At 41.9% G+C, this 20,753-nt stretch overlaps 1 protein-coding gene and 1 long non-coding RNA gene across 2 annotated transcripts; one reads left to right on the plus strand and one right to left on the minus strand.

Annotated features, from left to right (window-relative positions):
• Positions 1-1,404: 1,404 nt before the first annotated feature.
• Positions 1,405-19,638, minus strand: LOC134521081 (lamin-L(III)-like). The gene is given in 13 exon segments (XM_063347177.1): positions 1,405-2,926; positions 2,928-2,970; positions 3,530-3,561; positions 5,446-5,553; positions 5,650-5,766; positions 6,645-6,752; positions 7,661-7,883; positions 8,513-8,733; positions 8,854-8,979; positions 10,325-10,495; positions 11,406-11,531; positions 13,091-13,247; positions 17,743-19,638. Coding segments are annotated over 13 exon segments (1,842 nt in total). The 5' UTR covers positions 18,117-19,638; the 3' UTR covers positions 1,405-2,890.
• On the plus strand, positions 10,474-17,726 carry LOC134521083 (uncharacterized). The gene is made up of 3 exons (XR_010072616.1): positions 10,474-10,610; positions 15,211-15,262; positions 16,998-17,726. It is a non-coding gene; the product is annotated as an uncharacterized LOC134521083 (long non-coding RNA).
• Positions 19,639-20,753: the final 1,115 nt, after the last annotated feature.

Raw genomic sequence — 20,753 nt, forward strand, 5'->3', positions numbered from 1 at the left:
TAATGGGTTTAAACTGAGAGGGAAAATTCAGACTAGATTAGATAAAAAGAAGAAACACTGGCCAAGGTTGCCCATAGAAGTGGTGGATGCCCCATCCCTGGAACCATTCAAGGTCAGGTTGGACGGGGCTCTGAGCAACCTGATGTACTTGAAGAGGTCCCTGCTCCTTGCAGGGGGTTTGGACTAGATGGCCTTTAGAGGTCCCTTCCAACCCAAACTACTCTATGATTCAAAGTCTTCATCAAAATGAAGACAACGCTAATTTGTTTTTCTGTTATCTGTCTTCTGCTCTGCTTGGTAAGCACAGGTGTAATAATGACCAAAAACTTCAGCAGCCCCAGAGGAACATGTAATCATTTGCCAGTTTGTCTCTGTACAACACAGAGTGATGAGAAGGGAGCTGAACTCTTTATGGGCAAACTGGCATGAATCACGCTTCAGCGTTTCAAGCTCTACTTGGTTCTGTAGTCCAGCAGAAACAGCATTCCCCAGAGAGGAAAGAATTTCATGTGTATCACAGGTGCAGGAAATTTTCCATTTAAGAAGCATAAATAGCCCCTAACTAAAAGAGCAGCAATAAGGAAAGTTTTTGAATTAAAGTAGCTATGATGGTCTGAACACAAAGTGTACAGGACAATTTTCAAAGGCTTAAATGTTTGGTATTCACAGCTTCTTTTGCTCTTTCTCCCTTTATCAGAGAGCTCTCGCCAGTCATACCTTTCCATAGCAGGCAAGAAAAGAGGCACAGAAATCTCTCTTCTACCTCACCATAATTCCCTAGAGGAAAGAGTCACGTGTTTGAATTCCCAATACAATTTGCAGTAGGCGACTTGTCCTTTAGTGGAGATGTAGAAGTAGCAAGCTGGAAGCAGGTCAAGAACATGCTCTACTGCTATTGATTACGATAAAGTAAATAGAAAAGTTTGCCACCAGGAAGACAATTTGCACAGTAGGATGCATTGCACATCGGGTAAGTGATTCTTTATATATATGCCCCTTTTAAGACTGTACACTAAGGACGAGTTTCATAAAGTGTCTGGTATGTTGTGTAGTTGGATAAATAAGAGTAGGCTTAGTTCCTAGACCATTGATGGTATTACCAAACAACACGCTGTACTACTGCTATTTTCTACCAAGACACATACGCTAGGTCACATCTTTCACAGTTGTTGCTTAATACCGTCCTTCTCTTGTGCTATGAAAAGGTTTCATTTGAAATGAAGCAGTTCAGCTTCAGTTGAAGAACTGAGTAATAAATATAAACAGGGCAGCACAGTATTTCAGAGGTTTCTTCACTCCGCAGGGACTCTTCTGTAAATACCCATTTTTATTGCTTTAAAGTCTTTTGAGACACTCAAGTAAGATCAGTGAACAAACAGAACTCTTATTATTTAACCTGCAAATATTAAACTCCAAGATTGCTTTTATATGCACATGGAAAATATCTTTATTAGTTAAAAAAGTTCAAGAAATCAAGATAAATATAGCAAGGTAAATCAAGATAAATATAGCAGCATCTATTTCTATGTATGTGGGCCATAAGGTACAACAAGAATTCAGAGCTGCTAAATACAAGTATTAAACCAGCATCTAGTCTTGATGTCTCAAAACTAGACTTTTTAAATCATTTAAGAGAGTTTAAACTAGTATAGGGAAAGCCTCACCTTAACAACTGCATCTTAACAAAGAACAGGCAAGGCAAGAGGCAGTCAAAAAACTCCAGCATTTGGAGAAATCTGCAATCTCAGCTGCTCCTCTCCCTTCAGCTACTCCCCTCCTGCTCTTAGAGAGAAGTGGCTCAGCAAGGCCCTTTCTTTACTGTAGAGCCGGGGCAGGTAAGCATTCCAGTAAAGAGAGCCTAAGAATAATTGAATGCAGTGGCCCCAGGGGCTGAGCACCTGGTTTCTGGGGGTTACAGGTCAGGCTTTACATGGACTACAGAGCTATTAAAGTTACAGTAAATTACGTACTGGCCAATAGACGGTACTCCCCAACTGCCCCATTAGACATACACAAAGCAGTACTGCAGACTGCATGGAGATTTGTACATAAGGATTCAGAGAGCAGATGTTTTTGATGCACCTTTTACTGCAGTTGGTGCTTTCTAGTTTTGGTTTTTGTTTCAGCGGGTTTTTTTTTTTTTTGTAGCCCCTTAGAAAGCTGACTTGTTGGGACCATTCAAACAGAGTACTCATATTGCTAGTTACAGTACCTTCTCTGTTGGAATGAGATGCTTGTTCACATTTACAGGGTACATCTGTCCAAGTTACAGTATATCACAGTAGAGCTGTGTCAGACTTATCTAGGAATATACAATACTGGAACTGGTAGATTTCCAGATGCTAGAATACAGAAACAGTACATTTAATAAGACATGAGTATTTTTACAAGGAAGTTCTCTAGCAAGTGATCTAGACCAGTTTCATATATTTCAGCATCAAGATCTGAGCAGGAAACCCTTCAGATGCTCAGTGTTCTTCAGGATAGTGAGTTCAGACTTGCTCAAGGTGCAAGCTGGGGTGTGATCTGGCCCATGTAGTTTCCCCACTCAGGCTTGAAACAAAAATTACCTTTGGAGAAACACCACATCAGAACTGTCAAGTTTTAGCATCCTTCTAGGGTATAGGTTTAGAAGTTTTGTAAACTGCGTACTATCCTCTGTTTCAGCAGGTTGTGGACACCAGATCCTTGTGTTAAAGTAAAAATAACTTCACAGGGAGCTTATATTCTACTCATCTTTATAACAGTGAATCCAAGAACAGGGTCCAGTATCAGAAGGTAGGAAATTTCATCATGTTATGGACAATGTTTCTTACAAAGAGGTCAGATGGGAGATGTGAATTCCAAGTTTCAGATCTTGCAGAAGATACCAAAACACACGTAGTCTGTGTCACCTGGGACTGAGAACTGTTTTCAGATGATCATCTTTTGCCCACATTACATGATAGAACAGCCAGGATCTGTATTTTGCTGCGGAAACAAAACATCAAGACATTAGGCTAATTAGCATGTGTACAAACAGTATGTATTGCTGGTTACCTACTTGTGTGGGGTCTTTAGTGTTTTGTAGATTTAATTATTTATTGATAAAGCAAAGCAGGTTTTCAGGAGAGGCAGTACCTTTACTATACTAGATGGTTTGGGGGCAGGGGAAAAAGAAAACAAGCTTTTAAGAATTTCAGTCCATGCAATACATGAGCCTATGCCTTCCTTAATGAAAGGCCATCCAGCTATCTGTCAGTACCTCAGTTCTGAAGCATCACAACTTAACTGGCATGCAGATTCATGCTGCGCCAGCCAGGATGGTAACAACGGAAGCAAGAGCCATGCTAACCCTGCCTTCCTTTAAAGCACAGCATGCTTTCTTTGCATCATTTTACTGCATGCAGGAAGTGAACTGGTTTTTACTAATCTGCCATTATTTCAGTACTACCAATGCAGCAGAAGCATAGGGGTACTAATGGCAAGAGTTTAATAGGAATTCAGTAGGCAGGAATGACATTAATGCTTGAGTAGAATTGATTCTTACCATAAGTAGCACACAACTGTATTGTAAAGTTGCTGATAAAACAGATCAGAGGTGTAAAGAAAAAAGTTACTTTTGCTTTCCATCACTGATTGCCAAACAAGCCATATTGTTAGTCAATTCAAATAAAGAACCTTTAAAAAAAAACAAACAAAAAAACCCAAAATACAAAACAAAACCTTGAGGAGAGGCCCTAGTCCAAACATGAAGAGCAGCTCCTATCAAGTCTCTTTATGAGTCTAAACCTTCCACTAGCATTACTTCAATCATTTTGGTGTATGCTGTGCATCAAAAACCCAAAGGCCAGAATAGCATTATTGAACCTTTCTCAATAGCCTATTTAACAGGGTCTCGCCCTCCTTCAGTGAGAGACTGAAAATATTACAAGAATGTGCATCTAAGTCAGGAGACTTTGATAAACAGCTTTTAAGCCAGATGGTATTATATTAATAGATATTTAGCCAGATTTCCTGTTCAAAAGAAGGACAAGGAAAGAACCAAGTAGCAGGCAGTAACTGCTGGTTCTTAGGTACATTTTCTTCGGAAAGAGAATGCTAAGGTACTTCTCAATTTTCAGGCAGGTAAATAGCTAGGAAGTGGTGGTAGCTTTAAGACCTGGTGCAGTAAGATGGAATTACTCCTTGTAACTGTGTAGAATCAGTTTTAGCAAGTGTTGTGGTAGCTGAAAATGCTGAGTCAGCAGGAGGGCAAAAATGAATTTTTAGCTAGGCAGTCCCTTGCGCATAGGGCCTTGGTGTTTGTACTAGCAAAGGGGACTTGGTGCTATTTCAAGTCAAAAAACAAACCAACTCAAGGGTCTGGTACAGTGCATAATTGTTCGAGTTATGACCAATTTAAAGCCCTTATGTTAGTTCTGTTTCAGACTACTTCAAGCAGGTAAAGATACCCGACTACTAGCATGTCAAAGTACACTAGGAGCATCCAATATGCAGATGTTCAGACTCATAATATGGTCAGTCAAAAGCCATTTGGAGAGACTAGAGAGTCATTACATTATGCATTACAACATGCAAATTGTAGCCAGTGTTATAAGTATATTGAAGGCAAAACATGCTTATTCTATTGACTATGTTAATTCCATTAGCATGACCTGCATCCATACTGAAGTTCCACTTGGAAAGTATTGAAGGGAGTATGACTGAAGCAAGGCTGAGATACTTTGCACAGCAAAATGAGAAAGAGTAGTTCCTGGAAATGAGCTAGAACAAAAGGGTCTCAAACTCATGCTTGAATTTGAGAGACCTAGGCAATCAACACACTAAGAACTTTGATTTCAGCCTTTTAATACTTCTGAATGGAAATATTAGATTTCTTCTGTGTGAACTTAAGCTATCTTAAGAGCAATTCAGGGACACTGTTTGGACTGTCAGATAAGTCACTTCATCCCATGGAAATAAGATATTTCTAGTTAGCATTTGCGTTCCGGTTTTGGGGTAACAGCTTTTAAGTTCATTCATAGTCAGATGTTTAGATGAAACAGACATTAAAGATAGTATTTTTCAGTGTGTCAGTAATAAGAGACCAAACAATTAATGCTACTACATGATCATATTCAGCCAGAGAATAAGCAAAGCATCAATTCCAGTTCTGATGCAAAGCCATGCAAGCTACATCCCTAAATAGGGCAAGAGACTGCAGCACTATCAGTGAAGCGAGGTTTCTATGAGATGACAAGTGTGATTATCACCATCTCACCTGCTTAAGGAGGCTCACAGGAACCACTATCATGAAACCAAACAACATTTCTTTTTTCTTCTCCTTTTGGTCTGACATCAAGAAAAATATAAAGAGTTGTAGGGTATGATAGTACTTGGGGAAGTATTTTCATACAGTGATGAAAAGAAATGGCCACTGAATGGTTCTGTTGACGGCACGTGTTTAAACTTCAGGCAGCTTACCCGAGATGGAAGCTCCATTTCACTTCCAGTTTTTTCTTCATAATCATCATCTTGGTCACTGCTTTCTTCTCCTCTGGGTACACGCATTATCTTCCTCTCTGCGAGTTCCTAGAATACAATTGAATTGCCACCAAGAACCCTCAAGGATCAAGTACAAACAAGTTTAATACTAGGACGGTAGAAACTCTTTACTCTCTCACTTACCTCACCAGCATCTGTGATAAGTTTAACACCAATATTATCCCTGCTTCCCCAAAACCTCTCAGACTTCCAGATGAGATCACTGGGACCTGGGCTTACACCAGCAGCTGCACCCCAGATCTGCAACAGATTTAGAGGGAGCTTCTGAAGAATCTTGTTTGTAGCTAGATTAGGATTCAGTCTAACGTACAGCTCTGAAGTACTCCAATACCAAAGATGTCTGGTAACAGAAACTGAATTACTGTGATCCCTGGCAGGTTAGTTCTTTTCAAGACTACCAAGAATGGTGGTAATGTTTTTATTTTTTTTTTTTTTTAAACTGAAGACTGTAGAACAGTTAGTGTAGAAAAGGCTGTTAACAGCTTCTACCTGATGTAGAGGTATCCTTGCTTGGACATGCATGCTGTTTGAGTCACAGAACCAAGCCATGGTTACAGAAATACTCATGGCAGCAATTTGTGTATACAAGATAGCCTCTAGCCTGGGGTCACTCACAGATCTCTTGAGCAAGCTCATACAGAGTTTGGAGTGCAGAGTGTAGAATTAGGCTCTTTGATCACTATCTAGAATTAGTTAAAGTATCATTTTAGAGCTAATATTTAGCTTTGTACCTTAAACCGTGAGCTCAGCATTGCTGAACTGTAGTGGACTAAAGCTTTTAGCAATAGTGAAAGTCTTTGCACAACTTGCATCGGATCACAGGAGTATGGGGAACGCCAAGAATAAGCTAGAATATATTGATTCTGTTCATAATAACAGCACATTCCAATCTGGGATGATCCAAATTCAATCCAAGATCTAGCTTTAAAGAAAATTTAATTGGCATTTCAGATCAAGTTATTGCAAGGATTTTTCCCATCTCCCTTCTCCACATAAAATAATGATTTTAGTTCTTTTAGGCACTTCCAGTAACAATATAGTTTTCCTATTACATGAATCTCTGTTGCCATCTAACATAACAAGAACAGCTGAGTAAGTTTTACAAAACCACTACCTACTGTAACTACTTGGCCCGCGTGAAGAGTGAACAGTGGAGGAAATTTGTATGTTACATCTGGCACACTTCCAAGATGTCTTCTTAACGCCCATCCATGTAGTATTTGATCCTGTGGCACAAGAAATTTCTCTCAGCATTACAGATGAACACCATATCATACAGGTGCAAGGTTCTTTCTGGACTCAAGGGTCAGTTTTAGTTCCACTCCTGTAGCACACAAGAATCTGACCAATTTTGAGGACGCCTTTAAGTTTCCATTAAAAGCCTCCCCATGATTTCTCCCAGTACTTCCTTAGGATTAATCTTAGTCCCACTAAGTTTAAGCACATGTATTCTTGCCTTCTGTTGAAGAGGGATTGTGGTGCTCTTTACTAGGGAAATTCTGATAAATGAAGTTGGTCATGCCCATCTACCCACTTGGGCCATGTATATAACACATACATAATGGCCTCTGAAGGTTTAAGGCATCTCAGGCTGAAGTGGCTAAATTACCACAAGTTTTGGAGCTTTGAGGATTAATTCTAATAATTCTGGATTTGCAGACTAGGCAAAGAATTATCTAATTTGTCAGATAAACCCTCTACATGGATTAGATACTGTCAGCTCTATTCACCCTTATAGCTGTTTTAAGCTGTTCTAAGTAATAAGAAGCTGTCATTATCCAATTTACTAAGCACCTTATTTAGTTCAAGAATAACTAGTACTTCTGATAGTGCTAGCCTGAACCTGATGAGAAACAATTGAAAGTGTTAGATTTCTGCATCATAGAACCCAGAGCACCACCCCTCAAAAGCACCTCCTAGACATCCCTCTGAACAAAACACCTGAAGTACTCTAGTCTTTTCTTGACAGCAGCCAGGTTAGCTGAGAAGTCCCCACTTTGTATTTAGTTTGGCGGTACTTCTCCCTTGTCTCTTCAGTCCTTCCCTATTTTCATTTCTCACTAAACTACAAGTCAGTTCACAAGCAGTCATACTTTGCAATGAAGGCCACACAGGCTTGAATGAATAGGAATACCTCATCAGAGTTGTTTTTAAGCCTGACAAATCTCCCATCTTCATCGATTTCTTCAATAGATATACTTCCAGAAGATGAAGCATGCTGAACAGTCTTAAATCCAGCACTATGCCCTCTCTTTCTGGCTTCTTTCATTTTCCTCTTCGCATGCAGGAACTGTCGCCCTTGACTTGTTGCTTGGGTTGCAGTGCTGTGTGAAGATGGACTGGGTAACAGCTTTAGCCTAGAAGGGAGTCAGATAACATTCACTTGAATATCTGATCTGCTTATTTCTTGTCACTCCTATCCTCCCACTATAGCCAAGCCTGACAGCTTCTTATATCCAAGCTTTCCCTGAAGCCCCAGTCCTAGACTTCAAAGCAAGCTTATGTCAATAAGAAGAGATTCCCAACTGCAATAAGTATTCCTTTAAAGTCTCTGCAGACACAATCTTTATTGGAATAATTTACATTTTTGACCCTTCTTAGCATGTATTGAGGTCATGTTCTCACCAGGCAGTATCTGGATAGTTGGGAGCTGATACAATTTCCCAGTTTCATTCGTGAAACTTAAGCACTGTCTGTGATATATCTCTAGGATGTAGCACAAAGCTTTGAGAAAGTTTGATTCTAGGGAGGGATGTCTAATGGACCTTTGAACTTCATCAGTTGGGTTTATCGAGTTCATCTTACTACACCATGTGGTGCATGTGGGATATAAATACCACGGCAAGATTATGCTTCAAGTACTAAATTATGGCACTGATTGCATGCTTATTTCTTGCCTCCTCCACATTCTGAAGAATATATAGTTAGTTAGTGTAGATATCTTTGATGAAGCAAGTCCTCATATGAGGATCTTGTTATAGGCTACCTCTGTTCCTCTCCTTCCAGCATCTTTCTGTAGGCACTTATTTCCAGATCTAGAGCCAGTTTCACATCTAAGAGATTCTCATATTCTTCCAACTGTTCTTGTGCCTTCTGCTGGGCTTGTGCCATTTCTTTCTCTTTTTCAGACATACGCCTTTGATGGAGATCACGATCATAATCCAGCATCCTCTGTAGCTCCGATATTCTGCTTTCCAAAGCAACATTCTAAAATTAAGGGGAGTGAAAAATCTATTAAACCATAACTGAAGATTAGGGAGAAGCCAGTATTTTTAATTGGGTATCTAAATTAACATAATTCTAAGGATATATAAGTAAAGATAGTACCTGGCTTTGATGTTGATTAATTTGAGAGGTCAGAACATCAACTCGCTGCCTTGTTTCCGTCAACTCCTCCTGAGCAGCATTGGCTAAGTCACTATGTTTTGCTGCAGATTTCTGGGCACTCTCCACCTATGGATAAGTCACTGTTAGTAATGAGTTGCTTATGACCATGTATTTTAAATAAGGAAGGAAAAAAATCAAGTGATTTCCAGCTGTTACATCTGGAAATAGTTATATTTTATTGGTATCTGCACATTTAAGTAAAGTACAGGTCAGAAAGCTTTTCATTGCATTTCAGGGAGGTTTATGTAAATTTGACATTCATGTCAGACAGAGTCAGTAGTAATCAGGTAGTGAAAATTGCTGGATTAGAATATTTCAGCTACAAATGCATGAAGTCTTTGTATCGATACAAAGTAAATGGATTCTCCAGAAGAACAATGGAGAATATATTTAGAAGCTGCTTGTCAAAGCATGGGGCAACAGGATATTAGGTGTGCTTATCAAACTATTGCTCTTCCCCAGAAGTTCTATTACTAAAGAGTTCCTGCATCACTATAAGCAACAATGAGCTATTTCTAGAGCAATTCAGTCTTGAGATGTTCCGAGAAAGGATAACATAGAGCCGTGCTACTACAAGAGGCACTCACAGAATTTCCAACATAAACCTGGACAGAACCATCCAAAGGAATTAATTAAGCATACAAGTTTCTCTATACAGAAAGCCAGAAGAACCAGGAAGAAATGAGCACATGTAATTGTTGAGAACAGTAGCAGATCATGTGATTCTGCACTGAGTATTAAACAAGGCTTAAGATACCAATACTGTACACTGCAACCAACCCAGAAACCCCTGGGCTCTTTCCTACCAAGAGCATAAGCCTAAAGTATTACTTTTTCCTGCAATGTGGCTAATGCTGGGAAAGAGGTGACAGACCAGTTCTGGAAGACAAATCATCTAGCTGCTTCCAGAGCCACCCTCTCCCCCTTATCCAGTACGAGCAACTGCAAAGGGACATTTGCACTCATACATTTAAAAGTGCACTTGGAGAACTTGTAAGAATACCTTATTTCACACATTTTGTTCATACTATAATCAGTAGATTAAGTTTTATTCAATAGCACTGAAATTGCTTAATACAACCATAGCACACCTTAATCTAGAATTTGTCAGACAAGCTCTCAGATTTGTCAGAAGTCTGAGTTATGGTCAACTTTATTACATGAGACATTTCTAATTGCACCCCAAAGGGACAGTATGATGCTTGAACCAGTTTTGTGTGGGACCAAGTGTTCATAGAAGTTCTATTTTAAAATTTGACACTACTTCAAAATTTCATAACAATTTATGCCAAGAAGCTCTGCACTGAATGCAAGGAGTCCATCAGTCAGCCATTTATGCTAGTGTGACTTCAATCATATCAAGCTGCAGAGAACTTAAGCTTTGTTTTATTGACATCTTTTACAGACTCACTTTTGCACTGAAGGTTCGCTCCAGCTCCTCTTTGTATCCTTGAATTTGTTCTTCATGTTCTTTTCTGATCCCCTGCAGAGCATCCAAGAGCTTACTTTCAAATTCTCTCTGATACCCAGATTCTATTTCGGCTATCCTGCTCTCGTGGACTTTTTTTGTCTCCTTGAGCTCCTAGGAGAAGAAATTCCTCACAGAGTAAGCAAGCCAAGACAGTTTCATTTGAGACTGGACTACTGTACCAGCTTATCAAGTTATTCAACATTGAAGCAGATTTATCAATTGCAAGGTAATTAATCTTTATTCAGATCTTAGATATTCATCCATGAGGTCATGTACTTCCACCTTGTGCTGGGTTGTTTTGCTTCCTCACTACCAACATTGCTTGAACTAATAAATGGAGTAGTTTGAATTTCATTTTTAGAATACTTCCTTGAAGTAGATTGATTTCTCTGCTTTTCTTCACTTAGAACACATGCAGATACACTTCAGTTTCTTTAAGCACTGTTACTTTACCTATTCTTGTTTTACTCAAAAACTAATAGTAGTTGGTTAGAAAAATTGGGATTCTGTCACTTAAACCACACTATTTGTTTTCCTTCCAGTCAGAAGGAAGTTAGTTTACATTCAGATCTTTTTAGTTCTATGTACTGACTTCTCACACAAAGGTTACCAGATACCTTTGATAAGCATTAAGGAAGTAAGGAACATAAGTTGCTTATTAAAGGAGATTTAACTTTTTCAATTATTTTAGGCTTCCAACAAACATGTGGAATCATTTAGCTTTAATTGTAATATATGCACTTTCAGTTACACAAAGTAGTATATTGGGATTGTAGTTACTTTCAGAAGTGCAGCCTAAGAAAATTCTCATATTCCAGATACCTATTGGTACTATACCAGTTAACATGAGGTTGTATACTTTTTCCTAATTAAGTGAATTTTATTGGCTGGTGGACTGCGATAGGTTGACTCAGCTCATTACATTTTTAAGGATAAAGCACATCTTAACTTTGCCTTTAAGAGCATCCAGGGATCATGGATGCCTAATAAAAAAAAATTCTTGTAATATGCTAAAACATACATCTTCATGAAGGCGCTTCTGGAACACCACTTGTTCCTGCAAAGTTTTCATATGATTTTCCAGCTCTGCCCTCCTCAACATTTCACTGTGGAGATGCTCTTTGGTATCTTCCAGTGACAGCTGCAGCTAGAAGAGACAGACATCAGGGTAATCAAAATTAAGAGGTCATTTTTCCAAACTAAGACAGTCAACTTATTACAGGTCATTCAGCTTCCTTCTCACAGCAATCAAAACCCACTGCTTAAGTGAGGTTAGTTACTCTGTTTAAGTTCTTATTTCAGTGGGATCCAGCATATTGGCAACAGGAAGAACTCTATTAATTGTTATGTAGGCCAGATTTCCCAGAAGGCAAATAAAGTTTGGCTCCTCAAAGCAGACTTCTGATCAATCAATTGTACCATCCATCTACATTCCCCTCCTTCACAACATTAACTATTCCAAACTTCTCCCCATTTCCAATATCATTTGTTTGATGCTTAACAAGTGAAATCCTCAAATATAGCTTAAGTTGACAAACTATTATACACTTCCAGTGTTGGAGTGAGCTGCTTTAATGATACAAGTTTGTTTGGGGGTTTTTTTTTTAATTTTCATCCTGAAAGTGTGAAATTAGCTCATTCAAAGATCACATTAAAGCATAAAGACACAAAAACTATGCTCTTAGAAACACATTGGTAGAATAGCAACTCAAGCAGAATTCATTTTAGTAGCATAAGAGCCAAGAAAAAAAATCACGACATCATAGAATAGCTTGGGTTGAAGGGACCTTAAAGATCATCTAGTTCCAACGCCCCTTCAGAGACACCTCTCCCCCTAGACCAGGCTGCTCAAAGCCCCATCCAGCCTGGCCTTGAAAGCCTCCAAGGATGGGGCAGGCACAACTTCTCTGGGCAACCTGTGCCAGTGTCTCACCACCCTCACAGTACAGAATTTCTTCCTGATATCTAATCTAAATCTACCCTCTTCCCATTTAAAACCATTACCCCTTGTCCTATTGCTACATTCCCTGATTAAGAGTCCCTCCCCATCTTTCCTGTAGACCCCCTTTAAGTACTGGAAAGCCACAATAAGGTCTCCCCAAAGCCTTCTCTTCACTCCAACAGGTCCACATCCTTCTTATGTTGGGGGCCCCAGAGCTGGAGGCAGTACTCCAGGTGGGGTCTCACAAGAGCAGAGTGGCCACGTTGCTTTTGATGCGACCCAGGACATTGTTGGCTTTCTGGGCTGCAAGTGCACATTGCTGGGTCATTTTGAGCTTCTCATCAACCAACACCCCCAAGTCCTTCTCTTCAGGGCTGAAATGAATAGTCAGAACTTATTTATTCTACCTAGTTTTAAGCCTAGTGAATGAAGCAGGATCCATTAAATGCTCCCATTGCTGACATGTTAGATAATGCTACAGGGGCTATAGCAGTACAACACATTTCAACTTACTTTGTCTCTAGAACAAGAAGCACTACATACTGTGGCAACAGAACAGAATTAAAGATACCTACAACATTTGGCAATTTTAACTGACTGCCAGTAGTATTTGCTTTCATAAGATTGCAGAAACCTTTTTGTCCACCTATCAGCGCCATAGATAACAGTCTTTCCTGCTTTTAAATCTCAATAACTAATTGGGGAAAAACAAGCAAAAGCTTCAGGAATGAATGCAAAGTTGACATTCCAGGAACAAGTCTTACAGTGACTACTTGATCCTTTAATTCATGAAGGTTATTCTCCAAAGTTCGGTTCTCATTCAAAGCTGTTGCTAAGTCAGCTTCCTTTGAATTCAGCCGAGCATCAAGGTCTCTCACACGAGTCTGTGCCAGGTTTAAATCCTCTTCTTTTTTTGAGTTCCTGCAAGTGAAAAGTTTTACACTCATGAGTTGTAGCTGGTGAGTGAGAAAGTTTGTTTTTAACGCGTTTGCCTTCACAGGGACCTGTGGCAGAACTGAAACAGAAGAGAGGTTGGTTAACACTTGAGAGAGCACAGGATAAGCTCTAAGAAACAAAGTAGACAGGCCCCCTCAGACAAGTATCATTTGTTTAACCAGAAAGATTTCTGACCCAGTTTCCAGCTTGTTTTGTGTGAATCCTATGCAGAAGCCAGCTATTTTCCACGGCATTACCAATCGGAGAGGGAAGGGAGGGCACAGGCCGCCGGCTCCACAGGGAGGGACTAGTCACGCTCAAAGCCAAAGTTCGCCAGACCACAGTGACCTGCCACCACTGAACAAGCTGCTCACACAGACACCTCCTTTCAGCACCAAAAGCTGCCACCAGCTTTCCTGGCAAAGTGCCTACTGGCCATTAAAACACGCTGCTGCTGAGGCCCTGGAGCCCTGCACAGCCCTCTCACCAGGAGGGAGCCACCATGGAGGCCACCTCCCCCTCAGGGAAGGCCCCACAGCCAGCCAGGCCGGGTGCGAGCAGCTCGAGGCCTGCTTTCCTCAGGCAGGGCGGCAGGCAATGCTGGGCACACATCGGGGCAAAGCACCCCCTCCTCTGCGGGCAGAGGCAGAACACAGCTCTGGCTGCCAGGGCGCACGATTCCTCCTCCCCCACGACCCCCTGGGACCTTCCTGCCCACAGCATGGGAGGAGATTTGTCCCCAGAAGGCCACCAGCCCAGCCAGGCCTGTCATCCCCACAGCCCCGGCTGAGCCTTTGCCTGCCACAGCCTCAGCTCCTGCCACAGGGCAGCGAGCCCCACGGCCACCACCCTTCCCTCACAGCACCCTTGCAAGGGACTCTTCTCCCTCAGGAAGGGCCACGTGCTCTTCCCTCCTTCACACCATGGCAAAGTTACAGGGCAAGAGCAGCTTTGCCTTCAGAAGATGGCCATTTCCTTATGCAAATAGCCAGGTAGAGAGCTCTCGGGTACCACCCGGGTGGCCAACGCAGTTGCTGGTTTTACTTGGCACCACAGTAGAGAAGTGCTGAGCCCACAGCAAGTTCCTGTCAGAGAAAGGGGTGATAATTTCCCTGACTGCTCTAGCCTCTAAAATCCTTGCAGTTGCCTGACCACTATCCAGAGTCCAACTTCCTGCTCAGAACTCAGATTTGGGATTGCAAAGAGTAAAGCATTCAGTTTATTTTAGCAAAATCTGTTCTGCCAAGTGGCTAAGTTCTGATAATTCATACAATGAATTTTCCAGTTGATAACTGAGCAGACCAGTTGGAGAGGGTCCAAAGCCTTTCTGCAGGAGCGATCAGCTCTAGAAAGCTTGGACTGCAAGGAAAGATTAGAAAAAAAAAGTAAGGACTGTTTAGTCTAGAGAAGAGAAAAGTGACAGGAGACATAACAGTCTTTACATACATGAAAGACTGCTGCATAGAGGAAGGGGATCTGTTTTCCAAGCCTGTTGTGGAAAAGACAGGAAGTTGCAGGCTTAAATTGCAGGGAGGAATATTTGCCTTAGATGTTAGGGAGAGGAAGCTAACAGTAGTTCAACACTGAAGCACATTGCCTGGGGGGCATATTCTGGAATCTCCATCATCTGGAATTTTAAAAGAGGGTTATGCAAACATCTGCTGGAAGGGATGCAGGTAGGGTTGGTGCCAACACAGGCCTGGGGCATGTGGCTACATCAGGTTCTTGCTCAAGGCCTTTTCTAGCCCTGCTCTTCAGAGAGATTTGTTGACTGTGTCTCATACTTTGTGACCATGATGCAAAGCCAAATATTTTGCTATATTTTATTCTTTACTCTGCTCAGAGACTACTGGGGTAACAATGAAAAACAAGATAATGTGTTGTAGGTTTGTTGTTTTTTTTTAACAGGTGAGGCTTTTAAGTATTAACAGGTTTTTTTCTTTTCTAGGTATCAATTAGCCACCTACCTTTTGGGATCTCTGCTACCACTACCACTTATTGTGAGTATTAGTTACATTAGCAAGTACATCAATATAACACTACTTAATGATAATATTGACTGTTTCATCCTACAATAATATAAGTTTCATTCTGCAATCAAAGTGTGTGCAAGACTGAAATTCCATTAGTATCTGTGTTTTGACAGTCCACTTTGTTGATGTGGGCCTCTTACAGCCAGGTTCAGGTTTCTTATATTCTTTCCTGACAAATATTTTCAGAGAACCCTGAAGTGAATATTTTCATCTTTAAGAACAGCAATTTAACAAGTCTGGCTTTGACAAGAGCATTTACTATCCTTTTAAACCAAGTTTGGGGTTCAGAACACCACTTCATATTATTATGCAGCAAGCAGTGATAGTTACAGTACTCTACAACATTCCATATACCAGCCATTCCAGAACTAAGCACGGCTTACTATCAATTGCAAGCAATAACTTCGAGGCACTGCCAATCACATTCCTTGTGAATGAGGGTGCCACACATGCTTGACCTGGAGAATTTAAACAATTTTACCAAAAAGAGTTCAGTATATTTGAAACAAACTCCCGTTGGTCAGGACTGGAGGATGTTAATAGCACTTGCAGAATTCATTCTTACAGCTTCAGCTTACTACACCACTTCTTTCAGGTTCAGCAGCAAAACGCACATCTATACTCACTGGTGCAGAAAGAAACTGGTCTTGTCTTTCTCTGCTGTGCTGCTGTAGTTGCTGTGACCTTCCTCAGGCTCCAAATTCAATCAACTGATATGCGTATCCACAACTCCTCCTCCTCCCCAAATGTCTTTGGCCTACTTCCAGTTACCACTGTTTTAAAGTAGTAAGAAAAAAGCTGAAATGCAAGAACACTTCATTGGTGCTGAAGCTTTAAGTCTCTTTACCAGTGATTAATAAGAGCCAATGGTTAATGCTGGTTATCTGGTAACATTCCATCCTATAAGAGTTCCAGGTTATTTAAAGGGTATATATATAAAGGGCATGATACCCTCAAAGTAGTTTGTTCCAAGTCATCCGAGACATTTGCAGTTAGACAGCTCAGATACAAAACACTCATTAGGACTCCAGTCGAGTCCTTTCAGAAAGCAGCATGTACTATGTACTATTTCCCATGGGCTGTAAAGTTAACCACTTCTAAGACCTAGTTACTTTAAAGAAAAAAAATCAGTCCAGAGGATTGCATACCTGCCAAGCCTAAAGCTTTATAAACAAAGCCACAGAGTTATACAAACACAAAGAGCAGCAGAAAAGTTTTAGAACTGGCATTACCCTGCTCCTCACTGTCCACTCAAGTTGCTGGTTAGATTTATGAAATGGATCTACGAGCCAAAACCCAGCATGAATGAGACAAGCCCAAGAACTTTTAACAGCTGAAAACAGAAGCACAGAGTAAAAACATGTTTTATTCCCAAGTAGAACAGCTTCTTAAGTCTTACTGAGCCTATGAGGTGGCGGTATTTGCTCCATACAAGTGTTAAAAGAAAAAGCTGGTGCCTGAAGGTGCTATGATACAAGTTTGTAACAAGATTTAGAGGGCCTGTGGACACCCAAATTATTGCAAGTCTGTAGTTGATTTAGCAGTACAATGGGGCATTAAAGTAACCAGCCATACTAGCACTCTTTATATAGCCGTAAAGGAAGCTCGTTAGGATGGGACACTTGTTCCCACCACTACCCACCTTCTTCCCTCCTTCAAGAGGATTTGATTGCACTTACATTGGGCCACCCCTTTGTTCCAGGCTTGGTGAGACCAGACAAGATAATTCCAGGCTCAGGATACACAGCTGGCAAGAAAGTCAAGCCTGAAACAGCAGGCAGTTCATCCCTGCATGTAAATCAAGGCCTACAAGCCACTAGGACAGTTTCTGTGCAGTACCAGCCTGGACCAGGTAAGCTGTACTGCTCACAGGACTGCTTTCTTTGTGTATACCCCTCTAGGCAACATCTGAGCTAAAAAGCCCCAAGAAGGTGTGAGCTGACTCCATACAGCGGCTCCTTCCCCTACCCCCATAACTTTCTAGATGCTTTCCAGCATAGCAGCTTCTTGAGTGTTTATAAACACGTGTGGTGCCAAACGCAGTCAGCTATGCATTCGTGCAATACTATCCCCATAAAGCCTGGGTGGCACCTCAAGTTCTGGGGGAGCCCCCATACCCATCATGGGAGGTACCAAAGTGGCCCAGCCACACAACAGCAGGAGGCACTCACAGTGGTGTCCCCACAACACATCTTCAGAGCAGACATCAGGATTTATCCAAACTCAAGACACCCCAGCCTCACAGGGCCATACCTTTGGGGCATCACTGTGACCTGGACACCCTGCAGCACCGAGCTCTCCCTCCCAACACGCAGCTGCTGGCGAGCCACATCCCCTTCTCCTCACCCCGCAAGAGCCCCGACGAGGCAGCGGCGGCCCCGGGGCTGTCCCCAACAGGGAGGGCCGCTGCGGCCGGGCAGGTGCGGCGGGAGGGACGGGCCACCGACCTGCTTTGCAGCCGCCGGTGGTCCTCGCCGATCTTGTTCAGCTCCACCTGCAGCGTGGCCCGCTCGGTAGCAATGTCGCCCAGCGCCCGGCGGGCATCGCCCAGCTCCTTCTCGTAGCGGAGCCGCAGGGTTTCCAGCTCCCGGTCGCTGCCCGCCTCCTGCTCGGCCAGCAGCTGCTGCAGCGCCGATTTCTCGGCCTCCAGCGCCCGCACCCGATCGATGTAGACGGCCAGGCGGTCATTGAGCTGCTGCAGCTCCTCCTTCTCCTGCAGCCGGCTCAGCGTCGTCGGGCTCAGCGACGAGGCGGTGGCGTCGGCGGCGCGGACGAAAGAGGGGTTCCCACTCATCGGCGCGGAAGAGAAAAACGTGGCCATGGCAGTTGCCGGCCCGCACCCGGGCCCCACCGCCTCTACCGGGACCGCCCCGCGCAAGACACCAAGCGCCCGCCGCCGCCCGCGTATAAATAGCCGGCAGCTGCCGCAGCTTAAAGGGGTAGGGATGCTCCCCCACGGCCGGCCTGACGGCTCCGCGTAGAAAATACACCTTTGCTGGATTGTTGTAGTTTGGGGTTTGTATTTTTTTTTTTTTTTTGCTTTATTTTTTGCCTATGCCTTGCTGCATCTCATCAGTCCAATGGTGCTGCCCGGAGAGGGCGGGGAAGGAGCTGTCAGGAAAAGCCTACGGCAGCCCGGCGTTTTCACAGACCGGTGGAAGGGGTCGGGGCGACTAAAAAAATCTCCGGTTTAGGAAGATGCATGACAGCTGCAGTGATGCTCACAATCCGGTGTGCAGCTGTGTCAGTGCTCTGCCTGTTCTGTCTGGGTTTTTTGCAATTTGTTCTGCTGATGCAAATAAACTAGTCCTGGCTCTTTTTTGTTTAGCTGTTTGTGGGCTTTTTTAGCTTTTAGGTTAGGCTGTGGTGGCTGTTAGCCATCCCAGTGCTACAGCGTTCCAGTTGAAAGCTGATGTGTGAGCAGAAGGAAGAATGGAGGGGGAAAGGGAACCTGAATCAGGACAAACATGAGAAGCAGTCTGCAAAGCCTTATGCTACTTGTATATTATAAAAATCATGTTCAATAAGAAAGTTTCTTTAGCACTTCTTTAGTAGTGATGCATACTGTGATAGTCATCAGTTTTCTCCAGTAGATAATTAATTTGCGGTTTTCTTTTTCACTTATATTTTGGAGAGCAGATGCTGTACAGATCTCATTCAGTATGAGCATAAAAATCTCTGAACATTAATATGTTAATTATGGTGTTTGTTGCAGCAGTTACAAGAAACTTCACTTAAGAGCTTAGCTTAGGTTGATACAGCAGCTGGTGATACAGTAGCCTCGAACAGCGCAAAATGCTGGGGTGGAAGGCTCCTCAGGCCTTACTGATACCCAGTTAAAAAGAACATATGGTTCCTTCTCTACTGGAATAATGTAGCTAAGTTTGAAATACTTTGTAAGCGCATGGGTTAAACATCTGCTAGGTTTAGTTTGATAAAAGGAAGCCTTGAGACATTGTATCCTTGAGTAGAATAGATAGGGAGAGATGCTAGGATAAGCTAGTTTTGTGAAAACAAGAGTTGCAAACTAGGCCAAAAGACAAACCGAGTATGCACGAAGACCGAGTTCAATCAGTGGACATGGTGAGGAAGACTATCGATGACCACCAGAGGACCCTGGAAGACCACCAATGGACATGGATGTGCATGCATCAAGGATATTTACATATATTAATGAGTTCTAGGTGATAATATGAATATGTTAATCATTTCTGGGGAACGTAATGAATATGTATATTCTTATTGCTTATAATCTTCGTAGATGAGCAACTCAGAGTGCACACTAGGCGGAGTGATCCTCTGTGCGCCCAGCACTGCAATAAAGAATGCCTGCTTTCTAACACTCCAAAATTGAGTCTTAGAGAGTCCTTAATTGCCGGCTTACAGTATCAAGGTCAATGTTATTTCTTAACCAGAAAAATAGCCTTGACATCCTCTTCGAGTACTTCAAATGTAAAGATAGGTTTTATGAAGTTTGTAGGTATAAATTCAAGCGTCTCTTTATAGGGCAGCAGGCACATAACATAGGAGGATAACATAGTTGGCCCCAAGATTGTAATGGGGATTTTAGAATTGGGTTACGTATACCCCTGGATACAAAGTTACAAAGTAGATGAGGACATAGAAGGAGAGGTATGGATGCTCATCAAGGTTTTTTCCTGAACTTCTTTACACATTTGTATAAAAACCAAAAAGTAATTTCAAAACTCTCAAATTACATGCAGCAAGGTAATGACATATAGCCAGACTGAGCTCCTCTGCTTCTAGTCCTAGCAATAGCATCAGGAAATTCTTTTCTGCAGAGCAGTTCCAGTTTTTTATTTTGATACAATGAGTACTTGTTTGTTCTTCATTGCTAATAGAAAGTTCAATTCAAGAAAAATAAAAAGTATGATTTAAATCTGCATATGTACCTCTAAGACCAAGATGTGTACATCTGAAGGTTTAATTCAGCTTTGAATCCTCAGTCCTCTACAAAGAACACTGTGATCATATGTCATTGTCATGTTTGATAGTTGCACGTTACTGGCCAGCTGTTCAAATACAATCGTATAGTTTTGGAACAGACATAGAACAAAGCAAGAAATCTGCTATTCTGAGAATATTTTCCCTGCCTGCCAAGGCTTTGTAATAGTGCAAACAAAAACAGCTGAAAGAAATAGTTCAAAAATAGTCTGAGCTAGTTTTCTTTTGTGTTCTTCACCTACTCTCCCTATGTGAGAACAGAAGGTAGCACCTTAAGAAGAGTGTAATGGAAATCTGGTACTGATTCTTTTCTTTCTGACATTTTTTCTGACTACTTTTTTTTTTTTTTTTTTTTTTTTGATTGAGACTGTAGTCTGTGCTGTTTAGACCACAAGTGTAGCTGAGGAATTCATGCTGAGGTAAGACTGTACCATCTTTTCCTACTGTTTCAAGTATAAAGATATCAGGAACGTTTCAGGAAAACGCACTGGGA

Source organism: Chroicocephalus ridibundus, chromosome 9 (assembly GCF_963924245.1).
Source record: "Chroicocephalus ridibundus chromosome 9, bChrRid1.1, whole genome shotgun sequence".
Taxonomy (NCBI): domain Eukaryota; kingdom Metazoa; phylum Chordata; class Aves; order Charadriiformes; family Laridae; genus Chroicocephalus; species Chroicocephalus ridibundus.